We start from the raw sequence: 11,973 nt of genomic DNA on the forward strand, positions 1-11,973 counted from the left end.
GTGTACCAACCAATACCAAAAAAGTTAATTTTAAAATATATTTTAAATTGAATTTTTATTATTTATTTGTACAAAAAATATTTTTTTTATAATTTTAAAAATAATATTTTACCAAAATATAAATATAAATATAATTTTTGCTTATTTATTTTGAGTTTGTTTAATGATGGATTGCATTTGTGAAGTTTATTAAAGAATATTATATATAATTGATGATTGTTTTTTGATATCTTAAAATTGACATATGGTGAGATTTGAACCCATGCCGCTAATGTCACCAACATTTTAAAAAATTTCTTTACCACTTCAACTAAAATTTTATTTTTTATGAATATTTTTATATACAAATATTAAATTTTTTAAATAATAATAAATTGAAAACTATACGCCGAAACAAATCGATACCTTTATGCACCAATATCGGTTACTAAAACATCCTAAATAAAATTAACCAAGAAGGGTAAGAGGGTAACTTTTGTTTTGATAAAAAAGAATAAGGGATTTTTTTGTTTCACGTGGATTCACCCATTTCCATACTTGTACTAGAGTTTAATCAACAGAATATATTTAAAATTCTTTTATATGATTAATATATTTTTAATTTTATATTATAATTCTTATTTCTTTCAATAATATTATCTTTAAATTTTCAAAGTTTTTGAAAGTAGAATGTATTTTCAATAATATATTTCTCAAAATTTAAAAAACCCATAAAAATGGTTGTCCATTACCAGATATACCCTAAACTTTTGGGTAGTGAGTACTTTGTGTGTCTTCTGTTTTTGTGCAATGCAATGTAGTAGTACAGATGCAACACAAATCGGGTAATAACAAAAGCTTGTGTCTGGTTTCTTTTTCCTTGTAGAATGGAATGAGATGGTCTATGGAGCACAGCCTAGTGGTCCTGAAAGAAAAGAGGGAAAGGGACTTATTTGCTTTTCCTTTTTTCTTTCTATAGGTACAAGAAATTATTTTATAAATCATTCATATCACATTATTTATGTGCCTAATTAATTAAATTTCTCTGTCCCATATTTATTTTTACCAAAAACTTCCAAATTACCTAATTTATTTTTCTCCAAATCAATTCAATTATTTTATTTGCTTGGCTAAAGATTGCCGATAATCCAGGATTTCCAGCTAAAACTACTTCAAATGTTACACGGAAATACAGACATCCTTTTGAGTGTTTGGCTAACTGACACTTGATAATATTTCCTTTTTTTTTACGTATATATTTGATAAAACCAGTGAAAAACGAATGGAGTTATGTTTTGTTAATTTTGATATTATATAAATTTTCTAATTTTTTGGAACTCCATTCGACTCAGCTTAGAAAAATCCATGTATATACCAAATACTCGCTTCTTTATATATATATATATATAAGAATCGACCCGGTGCTGAAAATGAGAAGAGCAACTTAAAGAATTGATTCGGCATTGAAATGGCATTAATTTGTAATTCCATAATCACTGATTCTTTCAGCATCTTTCCCGTCTCATTCAAAGATGGTCGTTTCTTAGCATCACTGCCATTGATGAGATTGCTGGAAATAACGGATTCTTGGCAAACCTCACCTGTCCAATGCCAGCAAGCAAATTAAGGCTATTAGGTCTTTCAATAGATTTGGAATAAGATTTGTGTTCAACTACCATAGAAAAAACGTGGTAAAAAAACGGTGTATAAAATAATGTCTCCAATCAAATAGGACTCCAGAAGTTAAAAGACTCATCACAGCCGGTCCTCGTCTTCCAAGGTTTGCCCTACCAATTTTATGCAGCAAATGCAAGTCCTTAGATAGTAGATACACCATGAAGTAAGTAACACAGTACATAGATGCGAAATGAATGCAGCTCTTTCTTGGTAATTGTTAAAGCAAAGAAAAAGGAAAAGATGTCTACGAGTAGCAACGGGAAGCATATAAAAAATTCCCCCGATCTTAACGTCCACCGCTCCACCACTAATAGTAGTAAAGCCAAATGTAAAATCCCCCTAACTTTTAAATCCATTACATATAGCCACCACAATTTCGAGCTACTATCTCAGGTCTAAAATGTTCTAATCCTCCATTTTTTTTTCTAAGAATTCTAGAAATTGCCTTTCCTTTTCTTTCTAGTCATGTTTTCCCAACTTAGCAACCTGTAAGATGGATCATATTCCATCATGCCAAGGCAAAAACTGATGTCTTTCAAATCACCCTCCGCTCCCAGAAAGTTTAGCAAGCATAAGCTCTCCAATGCACAATTAGTTTATTATTAGTTACTCGCTGCAACACTTTGAGCACTCACAGCTGTTCCCTCACTGCTGAATACCTGTGACCGATTATTGAACTCCCCAGATGATGATCTATCTGATAGTCCAGCACAAGCATCTTCTTGGTTCCTTGAGCCACTCACGTCAGCAGTTCTCTGATCCAATGAAATATCCTGAACACGGGCAACCAGCATATCCTGACCAGACATGGCAGGGAACTTAACGGAAGGTGGCAGGATCCATTTCATCCAATCAATCCGCTTCCTTACTTTTTCACCCTAAAATGTAAATTCATAAGTGAGTAAAAGAAAAAGAAACAGCATCATGTGGAGCTCAGTTCTAACAGGACATCAAGTAAGTCGTAATCTGTATGCACATATGTGCATGTCTTGAAGATGGATTAGAGAAGCACATGTTAAGGGGAAACATTTCATTATTGACCAAGCAGTGAAGAAGATACAACCCAGGACTTCAATCTAGAAGATACCTCCACTTCCACAACTGTTGAACTTCGCAGAGCATCCCGTATAAGCTGAATATTATCGGTCAAAAGCGAAACCTGAAAAGAAGAAGCCATAGAAAATGTTGCTTTTGCAGAGAGTCCTAAAATAAGCTCACCTTCTAACAGTAGGCATAGCAATAGCATCAGCATATATTTCACAAGAAATAGATACAAATTTTAGAAACCAAAATGACATAATCACAAAAGCTAGACTTCCAGAGGAAGAGTATATCACTTCTACCTATAGGACTATCATCTCTACAAAGTGATGCTCACTACCTTACCTGGCAAAAGGTTTAAACGTTATATGATCATCCTAAAATATTTCATTTAAGAGAAAATTTCACAGAATGATCAAGTGAGTAAATTTACACCAAAAAAGTGTAAAACTTCAACTGGTAAAAGAAGAATATCATCTATTTGACTGTAAAACTTCAACTGGTAAAAGAAGAATATCATCTATCTGACACAGGCAAATTCTGCTCAATTAGAAACGTTAAGTTTATGATCATGTAAAGAATATACAATTTTTAATATTTAAAAATTATTAAACTAAAAAAAAAAAATCATTACCCGTTGTGGTTGATCCAGCTCTCCATGAATTAAAAAAAAAAAAAAAAACCATTGGTAGAAGTAGTTGGAGCAAAATCAAATGGAAGGACTACAAGATCCAATGTACCTCAATACAAGTAATGTAGACAGGTGCTTATGCACTAAATCTCTCTAAAAACAGAGATTACTTTGAATAGTATCTAAAGGGTGGGCATGAATGCATATGGGTGGGAAATGTCCATTTATAGCAAGACATGTATGAATTTGTAGACCGTATGAGCATGTGTCAACTGAATGCTAATCTAATGTATACATATACAAACAAGAAGAGAGTATAAGAAATTGTGATTTCTTCATCATTGATGCATATAGATAGTCAATGATAGACACCTAACATGCCACATTACCTTTACCTAACAGGATATCACAATCAGAAAATGAAACCAGCTCCAAAGCCTCTAGAAACTTACCTTTCTAAAGCCAGCTATTAATTTAATAGGAACCCATCCCTGGTCATCCATGTTCTGCCGCAAGTAAGTGTCCTTGATAAGATTTTCATCACTACCATAAAGATACAGGCAGTTAGCCTCTTATCTGACATAAATACCAAGATGTTGCCATAGAATTAACCAAGCTGGCCTAAGTCAACATGCAAAAAAAAGCATAACCTGAAGTAATAATCAATCTGATTCACTATGTTAGCATGCAACTGGCGGTCTGGAGGCTCTGGAGCAGGGAAAAGCACTGGGGGCATTGGAGCAACAAATGGCACACCTCTAAGTGATTCTGGAGGGGGAGCAGGTATGAAATAAAATTGAGATGCCAATTCTGCAAGAAGATAGAGAAATAGGGAAAACTTAGAATTCCTCCCTTCCTCAACTAGAAAAAGCAAAAACAATTAGAAAAATATAGCTTACCAGGATATCCTACAGGAGTGCCAAATGGCCGTACTGGTGGAGGAGCGATAAATGGTGCAGCATTAGGCGGTGGAGCTGGTGGTTGATGCCTCATTAACCTGGGAACAACTCTTGGTTGCATATGAGCATCCCTGCTATTAAAGTTTCGACCATTCCAGTCTTGATTTCCTAGGGATGGATTGCGCCTACCTCCATAATTCTGATGGTGAGAGCCATCTCCTCGAGGACGTGGCCCAGCATTACGATGTCTGAATGAATTCCTTGGGTGATCATTACCAGCCTGTGACACAAATCCACTTCTCTGTATATGGTCCCTAGAAGATGGGCCATTCACAGGTGCTTCAACTAGAGCACCTTGAGGTGGTGGCTGCAGGAGTCCACTACTAGATGCTGAGTTATTACTATTTCGCTTCATTGACCTCTGGCGTGCAGGCATTGCATGGTTTGGTGTTGAATTTAAATTCAATTTTTCAACTTTCTTGGCTTCTTTCTGTGAAGATGATAACAATGATGTGCTTCCACTCCCCTACAGTTTATGGGACGTAGCAAAACCATCAAGACTAAGGCTCCATTTGGGTTTAACTAGAGCTGCGGTACAGTGCATTTGGAGTGCTGTTTTCTCCAACTGCACCCGTTTGGCAAACACCAGTGCAGTGGAAAGTTAATCACAAATCTCACTGCACTCTCAGTGACTGGAGCATTATGGGTCCAGCGAACACTGGTGAAATTTGGACAATAGTGTGCTTGTCTTTTACATTTTTTCTTCTGTCCTTACACTTTTAGGATTTATGTATTGTAGTAGAAAAATATATATTACACTATTATCATATGACATAATTTATTGTTATTTCTGTTAAAAATAATACTATGAATATTATAAGTATTATTTCTTCAAATGTTAAGTGTTTTGATCTATTTTTTAAATTTTTAACACATAAATTATAATTCTTATTTTAATGCAAAACAATATGTATAAATATTTTGATAGAATAAAATTTTTAAAATAAATATGAATACATAAAAATAATTTATCGATATTTATAATATCATATTAGTAATAATCATTTCCATTTTCATTTTCATTCCCATTTATCGCTAGCACTGCATTTGGATCCAAACAGATATGCCACCATTAATTTAAATCTCACTGCTACAGTAACTAATCTCACCATCATTGTTGTTTTTCTAATCTCATTGGAGCTAATCTCATTGCCAACCCAAATTGACCCTAAGTAGCCTCAAAGTCCAAACTAATCCAATTTACATGATATATATCTTTGAACAAGTAAAGATCTATCATTCAGATTCCTTCAAATGATAAATAAATTCATGCATAAAATCTATAATTCAGATTCCTTTAAATAAGACAAAATTCAATTAAACCCTAAAGTTAGATTAAGGGTTTAAGGTACTTACCATTTTTCATCCAAATAAGACTCTTTGTAGTTAATTTCTTGCTTACCAAACAGATAACTAAACAAGTTGGAAAACTAATTTCACTTAGATTCAGTTCATTTGAAACATTTATTTTCAGCTACTTAAAAGTTGGTAACAGAACATTCGAAATGATAACGATTAAATTGAATTTAATAAAGAAGGCCTTAAAATTTTTAGAAACAAACCTGGGAAAAGGGGACAAAAGGAGATCCATCCGGTAAAGCTCTGGATGAATCTGAAGAGGGTTTCAAAGAAACCCTAGCGGACTTAGACAAAGCAGGCCACGCGTCGGCCTCTATAACGGGAGCAAACTCGGTAGCGCCGTCGGAGGGCTTGTTCCAAGCTAGCCTCTTACCGGCATTGCTATTGGGCCCAGCACTCACGTTGTCTACGCCTTCGCCTTCGACCGCCGTGGGAACAGGTGGTTCAATCACAGCCGTTGATGACGAAGAAGATGAGGAAGGCGATAAAGGAACACCAGCGAGCGGTTCCGATTCTCCAAGGACGATTTGGGACCAGGAGGCAGAAATAGGCCTCGTGGCAGGATGTGATTGGTCAGGGCAACTGGGAGAGTGATTAACTGCTGTCAGCACAGCGGAGGTACTGAAATTATCCATATTAATATTTGCGCCCATATAAAACCCTGATTACTTTTAATTTTCTAAGGGGAAAAGTTCATCGACGGAGAAAAACACTTGAAAACAGAGAAGAAAATGTTGATAGTAAATAAAATTTAAAAAAATAATGGGGCGAGAAAGATGGAAGGTGAGTTCAATTCAATGCTTTGGTTATGAAAATTTTGGGATTTTTTAGGAAAAAAAATGTAGGGATTTAATCGAAGAAAGACGAATGCTACAATAATAATAGTTTAAAAAATAGAAAAAGGGGAAGAAGAGGAACGGAGGCTCTGTAGGACTGTAACCTCTGCTACTCTCTCTCTCTCTCTCTCTCTCTCTCTCTCTCTCTAACAGTTTTGCTTTCCTTATTTCACGTTTTCAGTATTCTTTGAAATTTAGCTTAGCAAATACGTAAGTTAGAATCCAATAAAAATATTCCACGTAACCATGTTAACGGGGTCATAAACCATCGAATAGCTGAAATATATTATATTTTTTTACAAAAATAAATTTTGTTTTTCTAAAATTATTTTTATATAAAATCAATTCGCCGAATTTGGAAAAAATGGTTAGATTTTTAAAAATATTTAGAATTTTTAGCTGATTTTTGAAATAGAAAATAGATCGATTTTAGAGATAATATGAAGTGAAAACACATCCTATAAGATGCGTTTTTTAGCTTTTTAACACAAGCACCTTTAGTCGATAGTTAAATATTAGTAGTTTTATCTTCAAATCTCAATTTGATTTCTCTTCAACTTACATTTGTATTTTTATTTCATTTGTTTGAAGCTTTACTTTTATTTTAAATTTCTGTTTTAATATATTAACTCTTTTGGTTAGATGATTAATTAATTGTGATTTTCTCAAGTTCTATTCATTGTATTTTTTATTTTATATTGTTTTAAGTTGTTTATTTTAACTATTTTTTAATTAATAAATATATTGTTTCCAAATTATTTGTTTTAATTTATCTTTTAATTAATAAATCTTTTACTTAAAAATCAAATATTTATTACAAATTATATAATAAAAATATCTTTTGATAAAATTAATATTTATCATTATGTTAAATATATTTTATTTTTAAAAACATCAACTAATATTTTTGATATTTTTCTTTATATATAATATTTATATGTGAAATATTTACTTTCTCCACCTATATTGTGGGTATGGTGATTTCTAATATTATAAAATTAAATAATTATTTCAAATATCATTATTATTTTATATGTAAAATATTTCAAATATCATTGTTTTTCATCTACATTATGAATATGATATTTCAAATATTTTATATGTGAAATATTTCAAATAATTATTTTAAATATACATACAAAAATATATAATACTAAAATTTACAACACTCATGATATGAATTGAAAAATAAATATTTGATTTTATAAATAAAAGAGTTATTAATTAAAAAATAAAAACTTTAAAACAATATATTTATTAATTAAATAAAAATATAAATATGCTTAGAAGAGGAAATCAAACTTAAGATTCAAGGATAAAATCATTATTAATTAACCATCTAACCAAAGGAGTTAATATTTAAAATAGTAATTAAAAATAAAAGTAAAGTTTGAAACAACATGAAATAAAAATATAAATGTGCGTAGGAGAGAAATCGGACCCGAGACTCAAAAATAAAATCACTAACATTTAATCATTTGACCAAATGAGTTGATATATTAGAAAGTGTGCCCTGTAAAAGCGTTTTTCTTAAATATCTCAAAAATTGACCCAAAACCTTAAAAATTTTCAAAATAAACATTTTTTTCAAATCAAAAAAAATAAATTACTTAAAATTATGACACGAAAAATTTATAAGAATATGTTGGAAATTTTTTTTGAGAAACTAGGTTGTTTTTCTAAAAATTTATCGATCTACATTGTTTTTAGAGAGAGAAAGGAAAACGCACCCTGTAGGACGCGTTTTTAGGAGAGAGAATAACAACGCATCTTACAGTGCGCATTTTCACTTATGTGGCAAAGAAAATGCACCTTATGAAAATGCACCTTGTAGGACGCATTTTCACTTAGCTAATTTTTTTTCTTACGGTTGGAAATTAGAAGTTTGTAGATTTATTTTTGTCCGTGTTTAAGATAAACATGATTATAGTTTTAAAGAATGTTTGAATTTACTGTGGTGCCGTGGAGTTGGGTGACCTACAAATTTCATCTGCCATTTGAGTATGGAGCCATCACCCGGGAAGCCAGATCACAGTTCAACTCAAGGTCTCAGTTGACGATGATTATACGGTCTGGGGTTTGAGTGTAACTTAGGCTTCAAGTTTACAAAGGTTATGCTGTCAAAGAATGAAGCATAGCTTGGGACCCAATTGACAATGGTTATGCAGGCACGACAACCAGTTTTTCCTCGTCAGAGGAGGATGCTTTATAAAACCCAAACAGACGTATGAAGAAGAAAAACGCAGTGGCCTTTTAGTATAATCAAGTATTTCATTTTATCCATGTCCAGTGACCCCGTTATTATAACATGTGACATAATTGGGGTGTAAAATGTTTTACTAACAGGGTCATTGCCTTTGGTGGAGATGAACAACATGAATTACTTAATTATATTGGAAGGCCTCTGCGTTTTTCTTCCTCACACTTTCATATGAGTTTTATAAAGCATGCTCCTTTGACGAGGAGAAACTTGTTGCCATGTCCACATAACCATCTTCAATTAGGGCCCCAATTATGCTTTATCCTTTGACAGCATAACTTTTGTAACATTGAAGCCCTAGTTACACTTTAATCCGAGATGGTATAATCACCGCCAACTTGAACCTCAAGTTGCAATGTGATCCTGACTTCCTGAGTGATGGCATCATACTCATACGGAAGGTGAAATTTGTAGGTTATCGAGCTCCATGACATCACTGTAAACCCAAACACAACTTAAAATTATGATTATGTCTTCCTTAAAGCAAAAGAGAAATAAATCTTTAAACCCAAAAATTTCAACACGCAAGAAAAAAAACAATTTAGAAGAGATTGAGATGGGGCGGGGTATAAAGGGAAAAACTTTTTTTTATCTCAGGAATCCCGAGTTGCAGGGGCTCAAAAGCAATCAAGTTAGGCTAGTTGAAATGGCTAGAGAGGAAACGCTCCTTGTAGAAGGCGTTTTCATCTGACATGGCAGTGAAAACGTGACCTCGTTCGCATGTGCGCATAAAATAAATGATTTTATAAAATAATTTTAAAGTGCAGTTTTACTACAAGCGTACAAATTACTTGAAATATTTGTAATGTTACAATGGAACACTGGAGTATTCCAAGGATCGAACCCAAAGGAGATGGCGATTGAGTTATAAATAGCATACACTATAGAGTCTAAGCGGTTACTGATATGATTTTTATAGTACGGCAAATCATAACAAGAAAATTTTGTAAGAAAATTAAATATGTTAATCTAAGAACCAAATTGTAAAGAGTACAAAGCCAAGTGTTAGCTCGATAAATCAAACTGAAATTGCCAAGAGGGGGTGAATTGGCTTTTAAAAAAATTTGTGAAAGCTAGAAAGAAAATTAAAAGATAAACACAATAATTTAGAGTGGTTCGACCCCAATTGCCTACTCCACTACCTTAGCTTTCCACAACTAAGGATTTTCCCAAAATCACTAATTTGATAACCTTTGAGGACAATGTTTAACCTTACAACTCCTTTAAGATTTCTACCCCAAATCTTAAGACGCAAACCCTCTCAAGGAAATACAAATAAGCAAACAAATAAATAATCCTTACAAGATCAGAGTGTTTACAAATTAAGCTCAAATACAATGAATTACACTTGAGCAAAAGAATAGAAGTAAAGCTCACAAGTGTATGTAAAAAAATATGGAAATATTAAGCTCAAAGGTTGTTTGATTGATGATTTTTGCTTGAAAGTGTTTTCTTGTTATTGTAGGATCTTTAGAAGTTGGTTTTTATACCCCTTAATTGATTTCCAACAGTTGAGGTTGTTGGTGTCATGAATAGAGCCGTTGGGGATATAAAAAGGTAATGATAATTTTTGCAATAAATGCTAAATTCAATGACAATTGGAGTTTCACTATCAATACCAAAACAATTTTATCGATACTTTATGAAAAGGTATCGATACCGTATCGATACTTCGTAGGGTTTGAGAAAAACAAAATGCTATTTTGGTATTGCTTTTAAGATAGGGTATTGATAATTCAAAAAATATCGATACTTGACCAAAAAGGTATCGATACTTAGTAGGGTTTGTGAAAAATAGAATGCATTTTTGGTATCGCTTTTAAGAGGGGGTATCGATAATTCAAAAAATATTGATACCTTTTTGGCCTAGAGTAATTTTGACTTGTTTGAAGATTATTTGATTTATTAAAAGCCTTTTACTAAGTGAAAATCATTTTAACTTTATTTTAAATTTGTTTCAAAAATTTTCAAAGAGTTCAAACTAGATATTCAAAATTTTATCACTTAGACTTCAATTCTAAACAAATTATTTTTTCAATTTTGTTCAATTTTAACTTTTATTCAAAAACATTTCAATTTGTTATATCAAAATATTTTATCAAATAAAGCTTAGTTTAACCCTAAGAGGTTAATCAATAAATAACTAACGGTTGTTGGTTGATTTTGATTTGCTTCGTCAGTCCTCGAATGAGGGACTTAAATTGCTTAAATTACTAAGTGACTCCATTTTATCTCTTGATCTCAATTTTATCAAGTTAGATGAATTAGCCTAATTTATCTCCCGATCTCACTAGTTAATCCGGGACTAATAAATTGGTGCACAACAAGATTACCTCTCGGTCTCACTTGTTTAGATATTCCCTTAGAGGCGTCACTTCCTAAGTTTTTAGGTCTATTCGATTTAGTCCAATTTATTATGATTTAGCCCCTTGTCCAAAACAATAAATTTACCCACGTCTCCATCAACCAACCTCTTTTTTAGGTTTAGCTACTCATGTTGAAAATAAAGAGAATGGACATGGAAATGAAAAGCAAGGAAGTCATTGAAGTAAAGCTTAAGAAAAATATAAAAGTTTGGATTTTTATACAAGAAAACTTAAAAACATGAAACTAAAGGCATTCAACAAGAAAATCTAAAGCAATAAACATAAAAAGAATAAACTTTAACGATTTAAAGTAAAAGAAACTGAAATACATTAAACTAAAGCTAGAAATGTCTTACAACCAAGGTACAATGACCTGAAAGTGTAAATAAATCTAAGCTACAGTGATAACTAATTTAACTAATACTAAGAACACTAAGAACAAGAAGTACATGTAGAAAAATAAACTCTAGAACTAAGAAAGAAGAAAAGAAAATGAAAACCTTAGAAAAGTTACAGAAAAAATTAAGAAAAAACCTAAAGAAACTAATGCTAAAACTAAACTAATGTGTGCCTCTCTCCTCCTCAGCCAAAATTGGTTGTTTTAGGCTAAATGCTACTAAATTGTTTTTGCCAAAATTACCCTTATACAGGCTTTGGGTGATTGGTAGACCCAATGGATAAAGACTACCATTTTTGTCCAATTTTGTCCCCCTCACGATGTCAGTGTTATGATACCCAAAAGAGGATATCGCGATACCCTAGGCAATTTCGAACTTTGGGGTTTTCTTTGAAGGGTGGATATCGCAATACCCAAAGTGGATATCACGATACCACTGAAGGGTGGTCTCCAATCTTCTATGTTGTT

General features: G+C 32.4%; 1 protein-coding gene across 1 annotated transcript; it reads right to left on the reverse strand.

Moving 5' to 3' along the window:
* Positions 1–1,668: 1,668 nt before the first annotated feature.
* Positions 1,669–6,660, reverse strand: LOC105803680 (la-related protein 1C). Its single transcript, XM_012636033.2, has 6 exons — positions 5,850–6,660; positions 4,228–4,753; positions 3,979–4,138; positions 3,781–3,871; positions 2,744–2,815; positions 1,669–2,534 (listed from the first exon to the last, which is right to left on the reverse strand). The coding sequence occupies exons 1-6, from the start codon at positions 6,297–6,299 to the stop codon at positions 2,259–2,261; spliced, it is 1,575 nt and encodes a 524-aa protein (XP_012491487.1). The 5' UTR covers positions 6,300–6,660; the 3' UTR covers positions 1,669–2,258.
* Positions 6,661–11,973: the final 5,313 nt, after the last annotated feature.

Source organism: Gossypium raimondii, chromosome 11 (genome assembly GCF_025698545.1).
Source record: "Gossypium raimondii isolate GPD5lz chromosome 11, ASM2569854v1, whole genome shotgun sequence".
NCBI classification, from domain to species: Eukaryota; Viridiplantae; Streptophyta; class Magnoliopsida; order Malvales; family Malvaceae; genus Gossypium; species Gossypium raimondii.